This window comes from Pogonomyrmex barbatus, unplaced genomic scaffold, assembly GCF_055798465.1.
Source record: "Pogonomyrmex barbatus isolate J1 unplaced genomic scaffold, ASM5579846v1 scaffold4, whole genome shotgun sequence".
NCBI classification, from domain to species: domain Eukaryota; kingdom Metazoa; phylum Arthropoda; class Insecta; order Hymenoptera; family Formicidae; genus Pogonomyrmex; species Pogonomyrmex barbatus.
The window spans coordinates 4,809,423-4,831,867 of record NW_028297138.1 but is presented as its reverse complement, the minus strand read 5'-3'; the positions used below and the strand labels follow the sequence as shown (position 1 = coordinate 4,831,867).

At 36.0% G+C, this 22,445-nt stretch overlaps 1 protein-coding gene across 1 annotated transcript; it reads right to left on the bottom strand.

The window, feature by feature from the left end:
- Positions 1-1,639: 1,639 nt before the first annotated feature.
- Positions 1,640-3,490, bottom strand: LOC148935726 (uncharacterized). The gene is made up of 3 exons (XM_089080613.1): positions 3,318-3,490; positions 3,036-3,201; positions 1,640-1,768 (listed from the first exon to the last, which is right to left on the bottom strand). Exons 1-3 carry the CDS (start codon positions 3,488-3,490, stop codon positions 1,640-1,642), a joined length of 468 nt encoding a protein of 155 aa, XP_088936739.1.
- Positions 3,491-22,445: the final 18,955 nt, after the last annotated feature.

Sequence of the window (22,445 nt, the reverse complement as noted above, 5' to 3'; positions counted from 1 at the left end):
ATCTGATATATATCATAACCTCCGGAAAGCTAATCTTTCTTTATATATTATCAAGATTTGAGGTTAATTATTATGTATGATTGCAATATGTAAAATTCGAAAGAGTTAGGAGAACACGAATATCCCGCGTATTGCAATAGACTACACATATTACTTGATATAAAATAAAAAATGCTATTAAACACAGTGATAAGAACAGTATATTGAATATTATCAATTTCAAAATGGTCAATCGGGACGGTGATCAATCGGGATGGTGGTCAATCGGGACTGTGGTCAATCGGGACAGTGGTCAATCGGGACAATGATCAAACGGGATTGTGGCCAAACGGGACTGTGATCAATCGGGACGGTGGTCAATCGGGACGGTGGTCAATCGGGACTGTGGTCAATCGGACGGTGGTCAATTGCAACGTGGTCAATATCAACGTGGTCAATCGCAACGTGACCAATCGCAACGTGGTCAATTGGGACGATCCCATTCTATATATATATTTGTATGTTTTGTAAATATGTGTGTGTGTGTGTGTGTGTGTGTGTGTGTGTGTGTGTGTGTGTGTGTGTGTGTGTGTGTGTGTGTGTGTGTGTGTGTGTGTGTACGTAATCATAAAAAGTAAAAAAATTGATTTTTTTATAATAGTGTCTAAATAATTCGTTAAATTCAGTATATTTTTTTATTATATTGCAGTAATTAAATTAATAGAATGCTGAAGTTTATACACCATAGTGTATTTACATTTATTTTTATTTCGAGATAATGCTACGAAATCAGACAATTTTTTTATTAAATCATTAAAGGATGAAAACAATACTTATTTTGTTAACTTTTATCATATTTTAAACAATATAGTACGTGAAGTCAAAGATCAAAGATTAAGTATCAGACTGCGCCGGCCTGAGAAACGCGCGTCAGCCCTGATCGCTATGCACATACGCGCGTTCATTCGTCACTTTTAATCTGATCCACTATAAAAACTATTCATTGCACGCAATTTTGCTAAAGGAAAAAGTTGTTTCTTTTAGCATAAAGAATCACGTAGTGTATTCCAAATGCGGAAGTTTTGGGACACCCTATATATATATATTAATTATATATATATATATATATATATATATATATTTATTTATTTATTTATTATAAACTTTTTGCCCAGTCATTTGATTCCCATTTTTTTACGTTTATTTTTCACATATTTTCCCATATTATTCCAAAAGATATATTAATCACTGAAAAATACAATATTTTTTTATTATTGAATGTCGCAACACGATGTTAATAAATACAGCTGCCATGACTGCCACTATAACCTTTAATCACTGATTGGTTGAACAAAACTTATCATGAACAAAAAATGAGAGTGATTCATTATACCATGTTTAGCAGCATTAGCGACTTGTCGGCTGCAGACAACATGACAATGCGCAACAATCCAATGAACACAGCTTATGTCGACAGATTAAGGAAAGCTCATTGGATTATCATGCATCGCATGTTGTACCATCGCTATTCTGCGATTAGCAATGTTTATCAATCACTCAATGACGTTACATTTCATTGACTACTCACAGATGTCTATACTGAACTAGATTATTAACATGTCATTATCGAGCAGATGTTTATACTAAACTAAACTGCTAATTAGGACTTTGGACTTATGTCACATGCGCTTTCCGATTGTATGCGAAAAAATGGCGGCAGTCCTGGTATGGCCATTAAATGACGTGATACTTGTTTGAATCTTACAGTATGTGTACGGCCATTAAATTTCTGTAAAAATGCCAGTATCTTGTTATATCAAAAAGTGTCGTAATAAAAAAAAGATGATGTTAGTCTATTTAAGTAAGTTTTACATTTATAATAAATATATAAATGTTTCATGAAATATAAATGGTAATGCAATTTTATAGATTATGGTGAAAACAAAATTTTTAATATTTTAGATTTTTACTTAAAAAAGAAGACTATTTGAAAAAAATGGCTTCAAAATATTGAAATTTTTCGTTTTAACAAAAGACAGCCATATGCAGATTCTAGAAAGAGATATATATATATATATATATATATATATATATATAATGAAGTTGTTACTAGAGTAACAAGAAAATTTGTATTAAATACAAATGTATTTCCATTAGATACTAAATGTTTCGACGAATTAGAAATTGGAATAAATACTCCACACCGTGTTCTAATTAATAATTGCGATATGTAGGCAATATTTGACAATAAGAATGTTTTCATACTCGAATAAATTGAATAAGGAAATTACTCCAATTAATCAACGTTATCAATTGACCAAACTCATTTTATTTTAGAACAATTAACTTTTTAAATTTTTGTAATAATTTTTATTATTTTTTTTATATTTTTGTTGTTTTGTTACAATATTTATTAATAGAACGGTTGATGATTGCACAATAATTTATGATACACTTTAGGCGAACACATGCGTTACAACCTTTTATAATAATAATGGCGCTTTAGACATCACGCGCAACTCGTAACGCAAAAAGAATGTGACGTATTATAATTTGTCGACCGCATACATGTAGACAGCAAAGTATAAGAGTTCTCATTGCCTATTCTCAATATTCTCTCTCAATGAGTACTCTTTACATTTTTATCTTAATTTTTTAAATCACTTTTTTATTTTATACTATTAGAATAATATCTTTTTCTTAATCTATCAAAATCACATGTGTTCCTGATCGCACTTTACAATATTTAACAGTTTTCTTAAATATATAAAACGCTCGCGATGCAATGACTTTGTTAAGATATCAGCCTTTTGGTTTTCGCTTGATATATACTCTAATTCGAAAAGTCCCAATCTGAAATTTGCTCTGACAAAATGGTACTTAATATCAATGTGTTTTGATCTTTTATGGAACTCGGATTTTTCAATAATCTAATAGAGCTCTGATTATCTATATATAATAGTTTAGGATTCTATATATAATAGAATAGGTTTTTCTTTACAGCTAGTTATGATTTCTTTATGCAATCTATCTAACCATATTAGTTTTTTAATTGCCTGCGCTGCTGCTAAATATTCTGCTTCGGTTGTCGATAAGGCAATCACCTTTTGTTTTTGCGAGCTCCACGTTATTATTGCATCATCTATTGTGAATATGTAACCAGTAATCGATTTGCAGGTTTGTAAATCACCTGCATAATCTGAATCACTGTAGCCTAACAATCTTAAGTTATTTTCACTCGAAAACTTTAATCCATAATCTACCGTACCCTTTAAGTATTTTAAAATTCTTTTCATCGCATTCCAATCGTATCTTATACGTATCATTTAGGTACTGACTTATTCAACGCAAAGGCTATATCAGGGCGTGTTCCTACAGCTAGATACATTAAGCTGCCTACGGCTTCTCTGTATGGTACATGAGTAGCTGGCAGTTGATCATCCCCATGGATTTGAACACACAGTTCCTGATGCTTGTCTACAGGAACTGAGATTGGATTTGCGTTGGCCATGTCGAATCTTTCCAATATTTTCCGAGCATACCCTGTTTGGTCAAAAAGCTATCGTGCCATGATATCTATCTGAAATCCTAAAAAACAAGATTAAATCGTTCGTGATAACTTCAAATTCGGTACTTAGTAAGGTTAGTAGTTATCGAACCATTTCTTCATTCGTAGCTGTGATAAGTCCATCGTCAATGTATATTGCAAGTATCAGTGTGTTATCCCTTCCGGTCTTGATAAAAACACACGGATCTGATTTGGTAGGCTTCAAGTTATTCTTCTCCAGAAATCGAGTGAAGCTGTGATTCCAACATCTGGATGCCTACTTTAGGCCATACAGCCCTTTGTGCAGTTTGCACACTCGACTAGTTCCATCGTTGTAACCCTGGGGTTGCTGCTGATATAAATGTCCTCAGTCAGCTCGCCATTTAAGAAGGCAGTCTTGATGTCAAACTGGCAGAGTTTCATTTGCTGCCAAGGCCAAAATAATTCTTATTGAATCAAATTTTACGACGGGGCTAAACGTTTCTTCGTAGTCCACACCGTATCTTTGAGTGAAGCTTTTTGCCACTAATCTTGCCTTAAATTTTGTGACATCGCCGTCTGCTCCCCTTTTTATTTTTTACACCCATCTATTATCTAAGATTTTCTGGTGAGCAGGTGGTTTGGTGAGTATCCAGGTCATATTCTTCATCAAAGAATTTATTTCATCGTCCATTGCCTCAACTCATTTTCTCTTATTTAGGTCAGTTCTTACATGCTCGAAGGATTCAGGTTCCTGTAAGGTGATTATCAAAACTGAATCAGGATCACATTAGTCATCATACCTGCTAGGTCTCTTGATATTTTCCCTAGATCTCAGCTGTCGAGCAGGTAGTTCTTCCGCATAAACCATCGACATAAACCTTCTTCCTCTTCCGATGAAGTTGAGCGAGGACGTTCCCTCTGCGGTTCATTTTTCTGCTCTTGGTTTTAAGCAATTTGTTCATCTAGTTCCAGAGTGAGAGGAACATAGACGACGTTTTCCTTTTTAGTATTTTCTTCTTTCCTTTTAGTCTTCTTTTCTTCCTTTCCAGTCTTCTTTTCTTCCTTTTCATGTTTCTCAATTATGACAACATCTCGTGCGTATTCGACTTTGTTTAGTGTCGGGAACCAGATTCTGTAATCTTTTACGTTCTCACCATAGCCAACAAAAATTCCTTCTTTTGCTTTGCAGTCTAATTTCTTCCTTTTCTCTTTCAGTATGTGCACAAAAACTTTGGCTCCAAAAATTATCAGTTTGTTTAGCTCAGGTGTCTTTCCATATCAGAACTCATATGGAGTCTTATCCGGAACGCTGCTTTTGCCCGTGCGATTTAAAATAAAAACTGCAAAATTTACTGCCTCAGCCCAAAGTTCCTTTGGCAAGTTTTTACAGCAATAGCAGTAAAGTACGTGCTGATTCCATAATGGTTCGGTTTTTTCTTTCGGCCGAACCATTTTGTTCCGGTGTATATACCACTGTTCTCTGATGTTTGATTCCATGGTGGCTAATTACTTCCTGAAGTCGGTGATTGGTGTACTCCAAATCATTGTCTGTCCTGAAGGTTTTCATTGGTTTCTCAAATTCATTTTGCATAGCTTTTACTCCTTGAAACATCGTACAACTTCTTCTTTGCTATTGATGAAGAAAACAGTTCTATAATGGGAATAATCGTCTTTAAAAAGTAGGTAATATCTCGATCCTTTAATGGACGATTCCTATAGGATCGCATAAGTCGGAATGTATTAATTCACCTGGCGAAGTTGTTCTAGATTCATCGTTGACTCGTTTTGGAAAGGATTGTCTGTGCATTTTATCCCGTTATATACAACCTTCGCAGGTAAAATCCTTATCTACTTTAACTTCAATTCCTCTAGTCTTCAGATAGTCTCGCACGTAAGCCTGATTTTGGCCCAATCTCTCATGCCAGATTTTATAACTGTCTTGTGTGGCGATGCCAGCAATTACATTTTCTTCCTGTCTAGATTTCTTCGACGCTGACAAATTCCTTATCTTGATTTGTATCTCACATAGTTTATGCTTCCGGATACCTATTATTTCTACTTTCCCGTCACGAATGAATTTGCAATCATCTGAGTCCGAGAGCTGTTGCATTCCTTTATCTAACGCAGCTCCCGCTGAAAACAAATTAAAAGGCAGATTGGGTACTAAGAGTACATTAGACAGATATTTTGGTTTTTATTTGCTGCCATTGTACGCCAGTACATTGACTGTTTCTTTCCCGATTGTGTAAATCTGTTCGCTATTGCCGATCTTGATCGGTATCTGTTTTTCAAAAACTTGATATTCATCGAACCATTCCATTTGATTTGACATATGGTCTGTGGCTCCCGAATCTACACACTAAATGTCCTTATGTATTTGGTCTGCCTCGGTAAGTATCGCTACTTCATCGATAAGTGCTTCGCCTTTAGTTTTACTTATAACCTTTTTTAATTTGTAGCAATCCTGTTTCCAATGACCGCACTTCTTACAATAGTTGCATATTCCTGGCTTCTTACTTGACATCGTTTTCTCATTTTCTTTCTTCTTATCATTAGTCTTGTTCCAATATCTTACTGCCGCTAATGCCTCATCTTGTTCCTTATTTTGATCTTGAGCTCTAATTTCTTCTACCAGCAATCTTTCCGTCAAATTTCCTAACGTACGGTCGGCTATCGGAGTGGATTCCCAGGCAGTGACGAAGTGATTATAGTTCGAAGGGAGCGTCATCAATATTTTTGTCATTATCATTGAATCAGACATTACTTTGCCGAGACTCTTGAATCTGTGCGCCAAATCCTCCATCTTAGCAATATGTGTTGCTATGTTATCTGATTCGCTCTTCGACAGATAAAACCACTTTTGTTGCAAAATGTGTATTGCAGTCTGGGATTTTTGTTCATACACATAATGTAATTTGTCCCACATTTCTTGAGAATTATTGCAGTTCATAATGTGGAGTAACTGTGTGTCTTCAACACTCGTGGTCATAATCTTTTGGGCATATAAGTGCCTTTATCCATGTGGCCCGCTGAACAACATAACCTGTTGTTTTGTTACAATATTTATTAATAGAACAGTTATGATTGCACAATAATTTATTGTACACTTTACACTTTAGGCGAACACATGCGTTATAACCTTTTATATTAATTTTATATTAATAATAATGATACTTAGACATCTAGCGACGCGCGCAACTCGTGACGCAAAAAAGATGTGACGTATTATAATTTGTCGACCGCATACATGTAGACAGCAAAATATAAGAGTTCTCATTGCCTATTCTCAACAATTTTGTTTCTTTCTTATTTTTCTTTTTGTTATGTTGAACTACATTTTTTTATGTTCTGCAAACTCTTTTATGTTCTGCACTCTTCATGACAACAATCATTCATAGTTTTTTATGTTCCTTTTGTATTATAAAAATATATATAATGTTAGCGTGATATACAGGGTGTTTCATTTTAAGTGATATGGTCGATTATCTCGCGAATCGATGATTTTATTGAAAAATTTTTCAAACGAAAGTTGGCTCGAAGGGAGACACATGATGGAAATGTGGACTTGACCTTGAGTGACCTTATCAGAATCAGGTCAAGGTCATTAATATTTTTTTAAATGAAAACCCTATTTTTTATTACATATTCTTATAGCTTATCTCTTGTAGTTTATCTCGAGAGCTTTCCAAAACACCATAATAAAGTTACTTTTCGTTAAGTACTTGTTAAGTTATAAGATAAGACCGATCACTGATCCAGCCAACTAAGACGCATGTGTACATGGATAACGCCGGCGGTACTGTAACTTTCAAGCTTCATAACTCGGAAAGTACTCAATGAAACCTAACTTATTATAGTGTTTTGAAGTGTTTATAGTTATTATAGTGTTTTGAAAAGCTCTCGAGATAGTTATAAGCTATTTTCGTTCGAAAAATTTTTTAATAAAATCATCGATTTGATCGAGATAATCGATCATATCACTTAAAATGAAACATCCTGTATAATTTTAATATATGTTAAGTTTAGAGTATGTTTTTTAAATATTATTTATCACAGTTAAATGAGCTTTCTGATTACTCAACAATTAAAATAAATATTATTTTTGTAATTTACAATTTATTTGAAACAATAATTATTACAAAATTTTGTTGAATATCACACGCAATAACTATTTTAAATATGTGGCGGCAGTGGCCATTTTCTCGCATACACTAGAAATCTTGTCGGACGCAAGCCACGCTATCTCGATAACACAGATGTCTATACTAAACTAGATTGTTAACATGTCATTAATTAATAATATATTTATAATATAATTATGTGAGAGATATAATTGAACAATTGTAAGCTATATACATAGTGTATACATAAAACATTATTATGTGCAGATCTACATATACAATATATAAAATATGTAGATATTTAAAGTAATATGCTAAGTTCCACAATCATAATTTCATCAATTTTTCATCATGATCGAAAAATGAGTTTTTGTCATCACTTTAAGTCATCTTGACTTTTATATGATTTCTTGTTCCACTTAAGTAATTAGAAATAGTCAACTTATAGCCAAAACGCTCAATTGAAGTATTTGATGCCAAATAAAGATAAAAGTAGTAGTAATTTGGCGCAAAGTAGCTAAATCTGGCAACTCTGGATGTACAACGAATCGTAAGAGTAAAGGTTTTCATCTGTTCACACAGACACGAAGAGTGATAGCGTTTTGATGCGATATGTATACGGCGGTACATGAACAACATTTACATTTTATAGCATCTTATTTTGTTCGTTTTTGGTCCTATTTGTCTTACATTATTTTGCATAATATGTTTATTAACTTTTATTTATTTTTATATTATTACATGTTAGAATATATTTTTTAGAGTAGCAATAATAATGAGCAGCAAACAGCAAAAACAATTTTTACTTTTATTGTACGTTCTACAAACAAAAAATATAGAAATTGATGCAAATATAAAGCTATTTTTAGCTGTTTGGTATGCCCGATTCAAAAGAATAGATAAAATAAGTAAAAAATAATCACAATCAATACACAATATATTCACAATCTTGTGAATATATTATTTATATCAATTTTTGTTACAATGTAGCTTAATTGCGTTCAATTCAATTTACTTTTAATTCTTGAAGCATATCACCAAAATTTTATAATATACTTCATGTATATTATAGAATTTTTGTATGTGATATGTTTCAAGAATATGTGGGCGATGTGAGTATTATCGCCAACTCCGTAGTGTAGAGAATATATGATGCAGTTAGATCTGTAGAGTTGTACCAGATCACAAAGAATATGTAGCGGGTGATCTCTGTAAAGTCGGAGAAGCAGGAAAGATTCAAGGCAACTGATTATATTTTATCATAGTTTTAATGTTCGACCGTCGCAAGGACTCGCTGAATTCTGACTCGGTTACATTTATTTTGAATAGTCAACGATTAGAAAATCTTGGGTTGTCGGAAAAGTCATGACGCATTTTTGTAACAGGCGCTAATCCATTTTTGGAAGTACTAGAGTCATTCGCATCTATGTTACTGCTATGTCATTTAACAGCTGACAATTCTAGTTTCATTCTAAAAAAAAATTGAGTGATTTGGTTGAGTTTTGGAGATTTTATAATAAGTTGAAGATGGAAGATCAAACTGTGCATTTTCGCCATATATTACTGTTTTACTTCCGTAAAGGGAAGAAGGCGCGTCAAGCTTGTAAAAAGTTGCGTAAAATTTACGGTGACAATGCTCTACAAGAACGTCAGTGCCAATGATGGTTCACAAAATTCTGTGCTGGTGATTTTGACTTCAACGACACTCCTCGGAAGCCGAGGTTGATGACGAAAAAATAATGATCGAGTCAAACTCATGTTACACAATACGAGAAATTGCAGAAACATTGAATATCCATCATTCAAGCGTTCACGATCACCTGAAGAAGTTGGGATACATAAGCAAGCTCAATATTTAGGTTCCTCATGAATTCAAAGAAGTTCATTTGACAGCGCGTAAACAAGGAAAACAATTCTTTTTTGAAACGATTGATAACTAGTAATAAGAAGTGGATTGTTTATAACAATGTGGTGCGCAAATGGTCCCGACGTGATGGTTCGTCTCAAATGACATCAAAAGCAAACTTCATCAGAGGAAGGTTATGCTCTCAGTGTGCTGGGATTTTAAAGGTGTCGTGTTTTTCGAGCTCCTACCAAGGAACCAAACAATCAATTAGAATGTGTACTGTCGACAATTGGACAGTTTGAACGAATCTATCATCCAGAAACGTCCAGAGCTCGTTAATCGTAAAGCAGTTGTGTTCCATCATGACAACGCGAGACCACACACAAGTTTGACCACCCATCAAAAATTATTGCAGCTTGGATGTGTTGCCACACCCATCATACTTACCTGATCTTGCGCTGTCAGACTTCCACTTATTTCGCTCTCTTCAAAACTCCTTGCATGGTATAACGTTTAATTCAGATGAGGCTGTAAATCAGCACCTTGTTCAGTTTTTCGCTGATAAAGACAGATCCTTCTACGAACAATTATGAAACTCATTGAAAGATGGCAAAAGGTTATTGAATAAAATGGGCAATATATCATTGATTGATCTTTGTTCTTTATATAAATAAATGACCTTTCAAAAATATGTCATGACTTTTCCGACAACTCAATAGAATATTCGCACTGTTAACAAACAAAACGCGGAACGCGATATTTACAATGACTTACAGCTATCATACAAAGACAAAGAAAGATCGGATACGTACAATGCCGACAAAGATACCGCGAACATGAAGAATGTGTGTGATAAATATTTTTTTGTGGAACGTACAATGCCCGTAAGGGCACCGCGAATACGAAGGAATGTTCGAGACTAGAAAATGCTGAAGACGCAGAATTGCGCTGAGATAATCACTCACAAAAAGAGGCGGAGATTAACGCACGCTGCATGGCCACGCAGAACGTTCGTGAATCGCAGGAAATCGCAGGCAGCTGCCGTACGCAGAAACGCACGCTAACGCGTAAAACTGATGCACGTGGACACAACTAGACAGATGTGACAGACGCAACGAATGATAAGACGCAGCGGACGACAATGAAACGCAACGCGAACGAGAATGACACGCAGATGAGAAAGGCGCAGAACGCGAGTAAAAAAACAGGCTAAAACGCAGACGAAACGAAATGGAACAGACGCAGGACGCGGATAAAACGCACGCTGATCGTGGATGATGCAATTGCTCGCGAGCGAGAGAGAACTATAACCGATTGCACGCGAGAGAACGGCGGATCACACGTGAGCAAGAGAAAAGCGGCATATGCGAGCGAGACAGAAAGAACGGGTGCACTCGCGTCTCGTGCATAGGCGAGAGAGGTGGAGGCGGAGAGCGAGAGTGATAGCGAACAAGCCGGCGCAACAGGTGGGGCACGCCGCACGTGGCTGCACACCGCCGATAAGCGCGGCAACACAGCACAGAACCCGGCATGGACACACCATTTGACACTGCACTGAGCGCGGTTACAAAAGACTGAACGTCGCGACGACGACCATGACACCTGGTTCTCCCTCTCATACTCCGCACGTGACTACCTGCGCGTTTTCGATTGCTGGCACGAAGAGACACGTAATGGCTACTCGACACAACGTGGCCGACGGGGAAGAAAGCGGAAGTTATCACTCTAGTTGTGGTGTGAGCGTCTGCTTCCTCGGAGGACAATGGCGCTCGGCGGCGGGCGCGTCAAACGGCAGAGCGGAAGCGGCTGGCAAGGGCGCCATAAATACAATCTCTATCTCGCGTTCCATGTGGAAGAAAGTCGTGTCGCTTGTCGTATGCGAACAACTCTTCAAACTTGATTAACTTTTGTCGGGACATTGCGAATCATAGTGCGACGAATATGACGTTTGGAAAAACTGTATCCTTATTGGATATTGCGCATCGCGTGTCGCGTCATTGCACTCATAATGGGTGCATTTATTTATGCAATCACTATCGCAGATGTCGTTCGTTTACTCCGTCTACGAAAGTGACTATAGCGCATTTCGTCGTTTGTTCATACAGGAGTGTATCTCATCTGCTCAACTATTTCGGAAGTCCTGCTTTGGATGCTCTGCTTGCAGTACTGCGTAAACAAAATGAATTTTATTAGAATAAAAAACGAAAAAGTCAGAAACAAATAATCGATCCAAATAAAATAAGAATAATAAGATATAATTAAAATAAAGAATAATAAGATATAATTAAAATAAAGAATAATAAGATAAAATTATAATGGTTTCATTTCCGCGCGCGAATAGATATTCAGTCGGATAGACAGGTGGGGAAGTGAGAGCGATAGAGATTTGGTGAAACAAATATTTATTAATAATTAGTAATAAATAGTATTCGCGATGTCTTGCGAAAGATCTTTTTGACAATGTGATCGATAGATTTATAAAACTTGTATTCTTTGCGCTGCGATATATCTATTTATATGCGTGTGTATTTCGCGGCGCAGGGCGTGGTCGATGTGTTTTTGCACGAGTCAGCGCGATCAGCTGACTTTCTCGGAGCACGCGTCATGCGCGGCATGCGCGTGATAGGTTTACACGATCTGTCTCGGTTCAGCTGATTTTGATGCGACGCAGAGCGTTTTCTATTCGTCTTGGGATGCCGTCAATCTGATCGCTGGATATCGGGAGTTTCCGATTCACTTTTATCCCGTCGACTAAGGCGGAGGGTTCGTCGGGACCCTGGGAGTATCCTGATACTCGGAGATAGTCGAAAGTGCTCGACGCCACCAGGAAGATCTGGTGTTTTGATTGTTGTCAGGGAGAGTCCTGACAAGATTATCGGCTGTGTCGAGATGCTCCTCGACAATGTTTCGGAAAATATTAGGAACGGAGGATTTTTATAGTCGAGCATACTCGATCGTGCTGGGGTGTGCCTCAGTACTTCTTGATTTCCCCGGGAGATAGACGGGATGATAAATCGTGGTCGAGCGTACTCGGCCGTGCTGGGATGTGCCCCAGTACTTCTTGATTTGATTTGATTTTCGGATTCGGAATATTTCTCGGCTTCTCTCGCACGATGCTGTGCTCGAGATATCGAGAGCAGAACAGGTCCTCTCTGTGGAAAGTGAGCTCCTTTTATTCGAGATCGGCCACGGCATTTTGGTACGGAACAGATTCGGATTGGGTGGATCTCAGGGGAGATCCACAGGGGTGATAGGAAAATCGGGAGTAGGAATAAGAATTGGAGCAGGGAATGTGATTTGCTCGGTGACGCGATGCTTGGCGCGGTACGGGGAGAGTAATGATTTCATGGTACGGTATTCGGCATGACACGAGGAATGTGCTCCGTGAAAATAAACACGTGTTCGTTGTATAAATTCTCCAAGATAATTCAAAGAATCTTCCGTTTGCGATTAAAATTTGGCGCTAGTTTGCGACTCTGCGCACTCCACCCGGACTAACGGTTCTCGATACGTCATTCTTAGATCGAGGGAAAGCAATTTTAAGATAAAGCGGAGGGGCGCTTCGTTACAAAATAAAAAAAAGTAGAAAAATAAGAATAAAAATAAAAAATAATAAAAAATAATAATAAAAAAGTAAGAATAAAAATAAGAAAAAATAAAAGTAAAAAATAAGAATAATAAGATAATTCACAAAAAAATTAATATTTAACCTTTAAATGAAATTCATAAGTTAAATATTTTTTATAATATCCATTGTTTATATCAATTAAATTTAATATCAATAAAAATATTAATCTTTTATACAAAAAAAAAGTTTTATTACATTTTAATTATTCGAATATAAAGAATCCCGCACAAAATCACGTATTTTTGACTCTCTGTGAAATTAGTTGAAATTTTAATATGTTATAGTTCTTGACTTACTGATCAAATTTTCTTAGACACAAAGCAAATTTAAAATATTTATAATTATATTTATCTTATATATATTTATAATTATATTTAGCATTATTGTCACATAATTAATAAAATGTTATCTAAATTATTGTAATATTTTAATATTTAATCAAAACATATTATAATAAACTTATATATAATTATGCTTATTAAAGAGACACATACATGCCAACATTATTTTCTTTTTTCGTAAATATATTAGGTGTACGAAAAAGTTCTGAGCTTTTTTTTGTAAAATTCAATCTTTATTCAAAAACAAACAAAAAAATATTAATCAGCGAAATATTCCCCGTTTGCATCAACGACCTTTTGCCATCTTTCGGGTAGCTTGCGAATTCCTTAACCATAGAAGCTCACCGGCTTCGAAGCGATAAAGTCATCAATGCATTTTCGTATCTCTTCAAATCTCACGAAATGTGTATCAGCCAAATGATGCTGCAGCGACCGGAATAGGTAGTAATCGGAAAGCGCCATGTCTGGGCTATACGCCGCGTGTGGGAGAAGTTCCCAGCCTAACGCAAAGATATGGTCCTGAATCGCTTTCGCAACATGTGGTCGAGCATTGTCATGAAGCAAGATCACTTTACGACGTCCTTGGCCAGTAAATGGCCTCTTTTCTTCTAATGCATCGCTCAAATTGGTCAATTGTTGTTGGTAGTGGTCTGCCGTGATTGTTTCACCCGGTTGTAACAACTCGTAATACAACACACTTTTCCAATCCCACCAGATACAGAGCAAAACATTCTTGGCGTGGATATTGGGCTTTGGCGTCGATGTCGAAGGTTGACCAAGGTCAACCCATGATTTTTTACGTTTAGGATTATCATAAAGAATCCACTTTTCATCGCCTGTAATGATTTTGTGCAGAAAATCTTTTTTCCGGAACTTTGAAAGCAAAGTGAGTGCAGTGTCACGCCGACGATTTTTGTTGTCTTCGGACAATTCATGCGGAACCCATCTGCCTTCCTTCTGAACCTTTCCCATCGTATGTAAACATACGGAAATAGTTTGCTGCGTAACGCCAAGCTGTTCTGCAAGCTCCTTTTCAGTTTGCGCAGAATTTATATCCAGCAGTGCTTGCAATTCGTCTGTTTCAATCTTTTGAGGACGTCCAGCACAGGGTTCATCTTCAAGACTGAAATCTCCTTGGCGAAATTTTTTTATCATCTTTTACGTGTAGTATGACTTACAGCGTTCTTTCCGTATGCAGCACAAATCATTGCAGTGGCTTCAGCAGCATTTTTCTTCAGATGAAACGCAAAGTGGATGGAAAATCGAATATGCTCTTTTGTTATTGCCATTGTGAACATTACTGATTTTTAAGGTTATGTGCATCAAATGCCAAACCGTATGACATTTTAGAAGGCCAAATGTCAACGCTTTAAAACCGCAAAAGGGCGGGAAGATATATAAAATTTAAATTGTTATTTCGGTATGAAATCTAAAGCTCAGAACTTTTTTGTACACCTAATATATTAAGAATATGATAATTGAATTGATTTTATAATTTAAAGCTCTCAAAATTTATAAAATTTATTTATTTATTTGTAAAATAAAAAAAATTGCACAAATGCTTCCACAATTATTAAAGTATGCTTAATATATGTTACTTTACAATAAGTCCTGCTTCATTATTACTTACGAATGAAAAGAAACATTATTTTCTGCAGAATAATTCACTCTGCAAACACACTTTCGAACCATTATTTCTTTTTAGAAATATACCTTTTTAGAAATATTTAACTTGCATAAGTATACACCAATAAGAATGCATTAATGTATAGTATATGTCAAGCATACGCGTATTTCCGGACACTTTTAGAAAAAGAGAGACATTTCTCTCTCCAATCTCCCGCGGACATAATCATATCTGTATTACCAGTCCATACATATAAGGTTTATATATAAAACAGAGTTTATCTTTTTCTACATGCACCTCAACCCTCACTCCTCAACACAGCTCTAGGTATACTATATCTATGATCGGAACACTGCAAGCTGAATGCAGCTTACGTCCCGAGATGGCGTAGAACGGTTAATGGAATTTGGGAAGGGATATCTAGTGTATTTATGTTTAATGGCGATACTGGATATGATTAAACTATATTTTCGGATTGGAACCCGCGACCGAGCGGAAATCGCAGGGAAATATGTTTTTGTTAATATAATTATGTATTTGTTAATATAATAATCGGGATATGATATTGTATTGTAAAGTTATGATTGTTGATGTAATTGGTTGTAAAATTGTGATTCAAAGTTATTTAATATGACAGAAAGAAATGATTTCTTTGATTATTATAAAATATTAAATGTATGTAAAATATTATTATGTAATACGAATAAATAGGTATATTAAAATAATAATAAAGAAAATAATAATAATAATGATAATAGTAATGAAAATATTAATGAGAATTATATGGTGAAATATAGTGATGAATAAAATAATGCCATAATATAAGAAATACAGGTTTACATATATGTGAATATTTTGATCGATGCAAAAGATGAGGGTGGTATAAACTTATTTATATATGAAAATGGAGATGCAAATCAGAAAATATTAAATAGGAATGATAAGAAAATAATGTGTAAACTCAAAGATATATGATTAAAGAATATTAATATATATATATATATAAAAACAGAGATATTGACGTTGAACATAGATTGACGTAGATGTAATAATATGAATGATGCAGCTCAATCAATATAAAAATACCAAATGGTAATAATAATGAGATACGATGTAAATATGATAATTAAATTCTAAGTTATCTCTGAAATTTATATAAGTAGTGATATTAAAACGAGATGAAAATCAATCATATCTAATATAAGCAAATCAAATAATATAATATAATATAATATAAGAATAATATAATATAATAATATAATATAATATAAGAAAATCAGTAGTATAATATTAGCAAATCGAATAATATAATATAGGGAAATCAAATAATATTCCAAATAATATTAGAAGCAATGATTATCTTAAGTTGTCAGAAGTAAGTTATTAAACGTATTAGAATTCTAGTGATTTCCTTTTCCTTTCCTTTTACTTTTCCTTTATAATTATAAGATTCAGTGGTTTGAGACAGTGACTGCACTCTCTGACGATTTGGTAACGACTGCCGCGTCTGCGTCCAAGCCGTATCTCTAGGATAGAGCCCGATGCAAAGGGGAGGGGTAAAGCACCCCTCGACTGAACATTTTATTTCGTGCTACGGTTATTTACGCGAAAATAGGAAAAGATAAGTGGAAAAGAAAAAAAGAAAAATAAAGCTAAGATCTAATATTTTTCGGAGATATTCGTTAATGCTTAATAATAAATCTTATTGCAAAACGAAAATTTAACATTTTCGTCAGTTAAATTTTCGTTGTGCAACGAAAGACTCTCCGAGCTAGCTCTTCATTGGAAAGTTTATATTAGGAATATTTTGAGTGCGATAAGCTTCCCCTTTAGTATAAACTAAAATCGTCGAACGCTCCTTTGTCTCTACTTTGTTCTACAGTTGCAGCATCGAGAACCGAAGAAGAAGCGATTCGAGAAAAAGAAAATTACGTTATAAAATTATATTTCCCAAAAAAAGCAATAATAATAGGAATAAAATAAAATTATATCTTTTATCACAAGACGAAAGAAAATGAGTTCTCGCTTTATTATTAATTTAATTACTTTAATAATAAATAAAAGTTATATAAAAAAAGGAAATATATATATATATATATATATATATATATATATATAATGATAAAACTATAAAATGATAGTTATATGTTTTAATATTTAAATGAAAAGTTATATGTTTTAATATTTAAAATCGCGCATGCGTTAACCTAAAATACCGCTCGACTGTATCTACATCATTTCGAATGAACGTCCGTAAGTTTTAATTTTCTGCGGACGTTACACAGCCATTACTTATATTATGGCTGTGTTCCAAAATTGATTGTCAGTACTGGGAGCACGTCATAGACTGCGTTCAAGAAGCGCACTTTTGGCGCTATGAGCGCGCTCTGACCGTTCGTGTAGCCGCTTCGTAGCGCCAACAGAATAATGATGGATGTGATGGAAGTGATGGAATCTTTATCAGGAAAGAAACCTTTTATGAATCCCATTGCTCTGGCTTCCTCCTCGCATCGAGCTCGCATAGAGAATGAGAATACTGATGTCTCTTCACTTGACAGTGATGTTTCTGTTGGCTCTTTAAACTCAAGAGAAAGACTTCAGAAATTGCAGAAATTATTATAAAAAGTCGAAGGATTGCCGAAGAAAATAAACTAAAATGCCATCAGCAGACAATGAAGCAGCGAACTGAATCTTAAATATTTTAATACTTTAATCTTAAATACTTTAAACAAGCTTATTGACAAATTAAAAGTATATGTAATATTTTCTTATTTAAGTTATTAATCTTTAATTCTTCTACTTTTAGATTAATTTGATTTTGATTTTTTGGTTAGAAATAAGATAGGAATACTATGGAACAATCTGTGATATCAAATTTCATTTTTGTGATAAATTTCAGTATTTTATTTTTATAATTATGGAGTTGGGTGGTATAATGAGGATGTGTTGTACTACGCGTCTCGGGAGGAGACGGAGACTCGATGTGCGAGCAACGAGCGAGTGTATGTGTGTGTATGCGACCTGTTGTACTGCGTCGCCCGCGATTGGCTGAACAGGCTGATGATAGTCGGTGATTTTTCTTTAGGATGATGTCCGATCCTCGACCAGCTATGTGGCAGGCCAACAGTGCAGGCGTCGGTGCCAAGCAAAGCGGAAAGATAAGTAGCCAATTGTCGCTGTGTTTCGCAGGTAGCGCAAGCTGAAGGACGTGCGGGATATGAAGGTTGCACGCACGCTCAATAATCAAGGAATTGCAGAATTAATCAAAAGCCATGATATATAATATATTCTATATGATGGCAGATACAGAAAGTTTGGTTAACGGGAATTGCGTTTGAGTCCCGCGAGAAAAACGTGTGGGTGCGTCTAGCGTGTCCACTTCTGCGCGCAGGCGCGCAAGCTTCTAGAGCCGTTCTTGGCGCCTTTGTCGGGCCCCGACTCCTCCTCGTTGTGACCGAGCGGTGCGTATCCGCGGAGTAGCGTGGGCCGGCGGCAGGCCCTCGGTCTGCGTGGTGGCTTCCGCGTAAAAGCGGCGAGAGTCGTGGCGCGATGGTCGATTGTGGACGTGGCCGAGCTCGATGGTGCAGAGGCGCCACGGCCCTTTTTGAATGGTACCGAGCTCCAGAGAGCTACCCGGAATGGGTGGTCGCTTGAGCGTTGTCGGCTCCTCCTGTGAAGTCGACGGTCTCGGCGGGTTATCCTCCTGTGGAGTCGGCGGTCGCGGCGGACTATCCTTCGGGGAGGAAGCTGACCCAAAAAGGTCTAAGAGCCGCTGTTTGAACCGGAGAGAAGAGCGCCTAGTTCGATATCCGGGAGATCGTCCTTCTGCGTCCGTGCGTGCCGGAGGCGACACGTGATCAGGCGGCGACGTGGATGGCCGCGGTGCGGGTGACTGCCGGGCGGCAGACAATATCGGTCATCCTGATGGAGTAGACGAGTCGTCGCGGCTGGCCTCTAAAGAGGACGCACGCCTGCGGAGATCCGCATGCTGCACGGCATCTTCTCGAGGTGGCTGAGATCGGCGCGACAGAGGCTGCGCGGAGGCCGCGGCTCTAATCGGGTCGTCCGGACACGAGCGAATTGGGCGGCGTCTCTGGCCGCGAGAATCTTTCCTGGACGTGATGTTCACGGCCGCGTAAGAAGGTCGCGGCGGTAACTGCGGAGGAAGGATTGCCCGGAGACAAGACGAACTGGATGGCTTTCATGGCCGTCAGAGAGATGCGTCCGGAGGTAAGGACGGATTGGTGTTGCGGCTTTAACGGCCGTCAGAAAGATATGTCCAGACACGGACGGATTACCGCGTTTACTGCCGTGGGGAGTACGGCCGGAGATTGGTCGGTTTTCCCAGCAGAAAAAAAAACTGCCGTGTAGTTTGAGGCCAGAGCTGGCTTCCAGAGCTCGGAGGGCGTCGCAGTACAATTCTTAGCCTTTAACAGGCGACTGAGGCGAAGAGTGGTGCTGAGTACCGCTCTTATATAGCCCCATCTATATAAGAGCGGCACAGTTTCGAGAACACGAGAAAGTGATTCCCCGACTCGCCATCTAGTGGCGGGCACGCGAACTACTGTGCTGCGCGGGGCTGCGCGCGACGGTCATGGTGCGATCGCGTGGCAGTGACCGCCACATAATGATACAGTAATTAATATTCTTTAGTAAGTAGAATAAAATAGGATAAAATAATTACAGATATTTTTATTTTTATTTGATAAAAACTAAAATGATATATTTTTATTGTTGCGAATAGCTTACTTTCATGTTTATTTTCATGTTTTTATTTTTCAATGTTTATAAAAATTATTTTTATTTTTAAAAATTATTAAATGATTATATAATTAAAGAATTGATTTATATATTGTCGATTAACATACGGAAAAAAAATACTATATTTTATAAAAATATGAAGCAGTATATTTATTTTTAATGAGATTATAAATGTTTACATTAATATCTTATTATCTAAATAAAACATATTTATCATAAAATTATACATTGTACACTAAATATTTCACATAGGGAATCTCTCGCAAATTATAATAAATCCCTTTTAGCAATATCTACTCATTCAAGTGGTACAGCATCTTGATAAAAATAATTGTTAGCTTCTGTCTTATCGATTGCATCAAAGTCAATCTCATCTCTTCTTAATAGCAAATATTATGCATCACACAACATACAATTATAAACGTAGGGATTCAATCACATCTAGCCATTGCAAGAACAGTTTTTATGCTACGAAATCTTGTCTTCAAGAGTCCGAAAGTTCTTTCAATCACTATTCTAGCAGAGGAATGACAGAAGTTGAAGTTTTTTTAGGAATGAGGTGTCCATTGTCACGATAGGGAACAATGACATTTTGATCTAATCTTTATATGCAGCATCTCCGAGAATGTGACAATCATCCGGAAATTTTTCAGGATTCCCTAACCACTCTTGCAATTCTGACAATCGAAACATTCGCTGATCATGCACAGACCCTGTCCCACGAAGCAATGAATAAAATGTGCTTTATGGTTGCATACTGCCTGAAAAAATAAAAAAGTATTTATACATTAATTTACATTATATTAATATAGAACTTTAGTTTAAGTATGCAATGAGCTGTCATATTTTCATTTCAGACAAACATGACATACTTGAATAGAATAGAATGGTGTCCTTTATGATTCACATATGATGCAGATTGAATACGAAGAACTGGAATATTTATATGAGTACCGTCTATAACGCCAATAATTTTCGGAAAACTACTAACAGTTTCAAATCTAGTCCAGACTTCATTGACATCGTTACCTGATGGCCATTTGATGACAGTTGGTGCCAAATAATATAAAACTCTTACTACTCTTCATATGGCATTAAGAGCAGTAGCTCAACTAATCAAACTTTTCACATATGACCCTGAAAGAAAAACATTTGACAATTATAAGAAATATTACAGTTGTGAGATTAAAAAATATCAATTTTAAACGAAAAACGCTCACCTATAGGAATCGGGAGTTGCCATGCGCCAGAAATTGCATTTCAGGAGAAATCATTGGCAGAAATTGCTTTTCACAAGAAATCATTGGCAATCCTGTATATATTGACTGCCTTCAGCAAAGAAAGCAGATCAGTAAGCATTCAGTGATTTTTCAATATGATTAGTTCTTGCCTTTAGATCTTCGTTGAATGGAAGTGTAGAAACCAATCGTAATAAAGAATCACTGAACGCTCACTGATCTGGTTTCTCTGCTGAATGCAGCTATTCTCTTCAATCTTGAAACGATAATAGCAAGTATATATTCAAATGTATCTACATTCTGCCATAAGAAAGAAACACAAATAAACCTTTTAGTAAATATAAACACGAAAACACGTACAAAAATAGCTAAGATTAGGTACATATAATTCATGTAATAAAAAATATATAATTTATTATTTTCAAATTACCTAAAATGTGACTTGAATTGTTGATTACTGTAGGCAGATACAATATTTACGTAGTTTTTTAATTTTGGCAACTTCCTTCTTCTTTCCGCAACATGCATAACATATTCCAATTCATCTTCACGTTCTTCACTTTCTGATGATGATATAAAATCAACAAGGTCCATTAATATTTACTTCCATTCTATTACAATTTCATGCAAAATTGCAATCCGTTGCGATATCAACTCATTGCGATTATCTTCGTCCATATTTGCCACGCTTATAATACAACAAAAGTCGTTCGAGGAGCCCGTAACTGTGGGTGTTTTCCAACAAGCGGAGTTTGGTGTTACACAATGTGACACAGAGAGACACTGTAAGACACAGTTATAGAGTTTAATTGGAACACATAAGTTACTAAACACGCTCACTAAAGAGCGTAAAAAATTGTGACGTAGGAGAAGACCATAAACATGAGCGCATTTTTTTCGTTATCATCCATTATCATCCATTATCATCCGTTTTCATCCATTGCCAGTGCATTTTTTGAAGAATTATTAATACATACTGAAATAAATTTAAATAAATTATATGTATTGATTATTTCATTCCTGGCTACAAAGCGCTTTATTTTATATTTATGAAATAACTATGATCTTTTCGATTTAACATTACATGGAACTCATTCATTTCAGGTGAGTATAATTCCTTTTCTCCTTCAAGGAAAACTTCTTTTCCTTTGAAACAAGCATGATGCTTAACATCATCTAATGTAGGAATAATTCCTTTACAATGCCGACAAAAGAATATATCTGTAATAAAAATTAATCCAATAGAATATGTATTAATAATGGGTCATCAACAAATACGTAATGTTTTTAAGCTTACATAGTTCTTTAAAAAAAAACTGAATATTGATTATCTAAGAATTCCAAGTTCGGTATTATTCGAACGCGACGACATTTT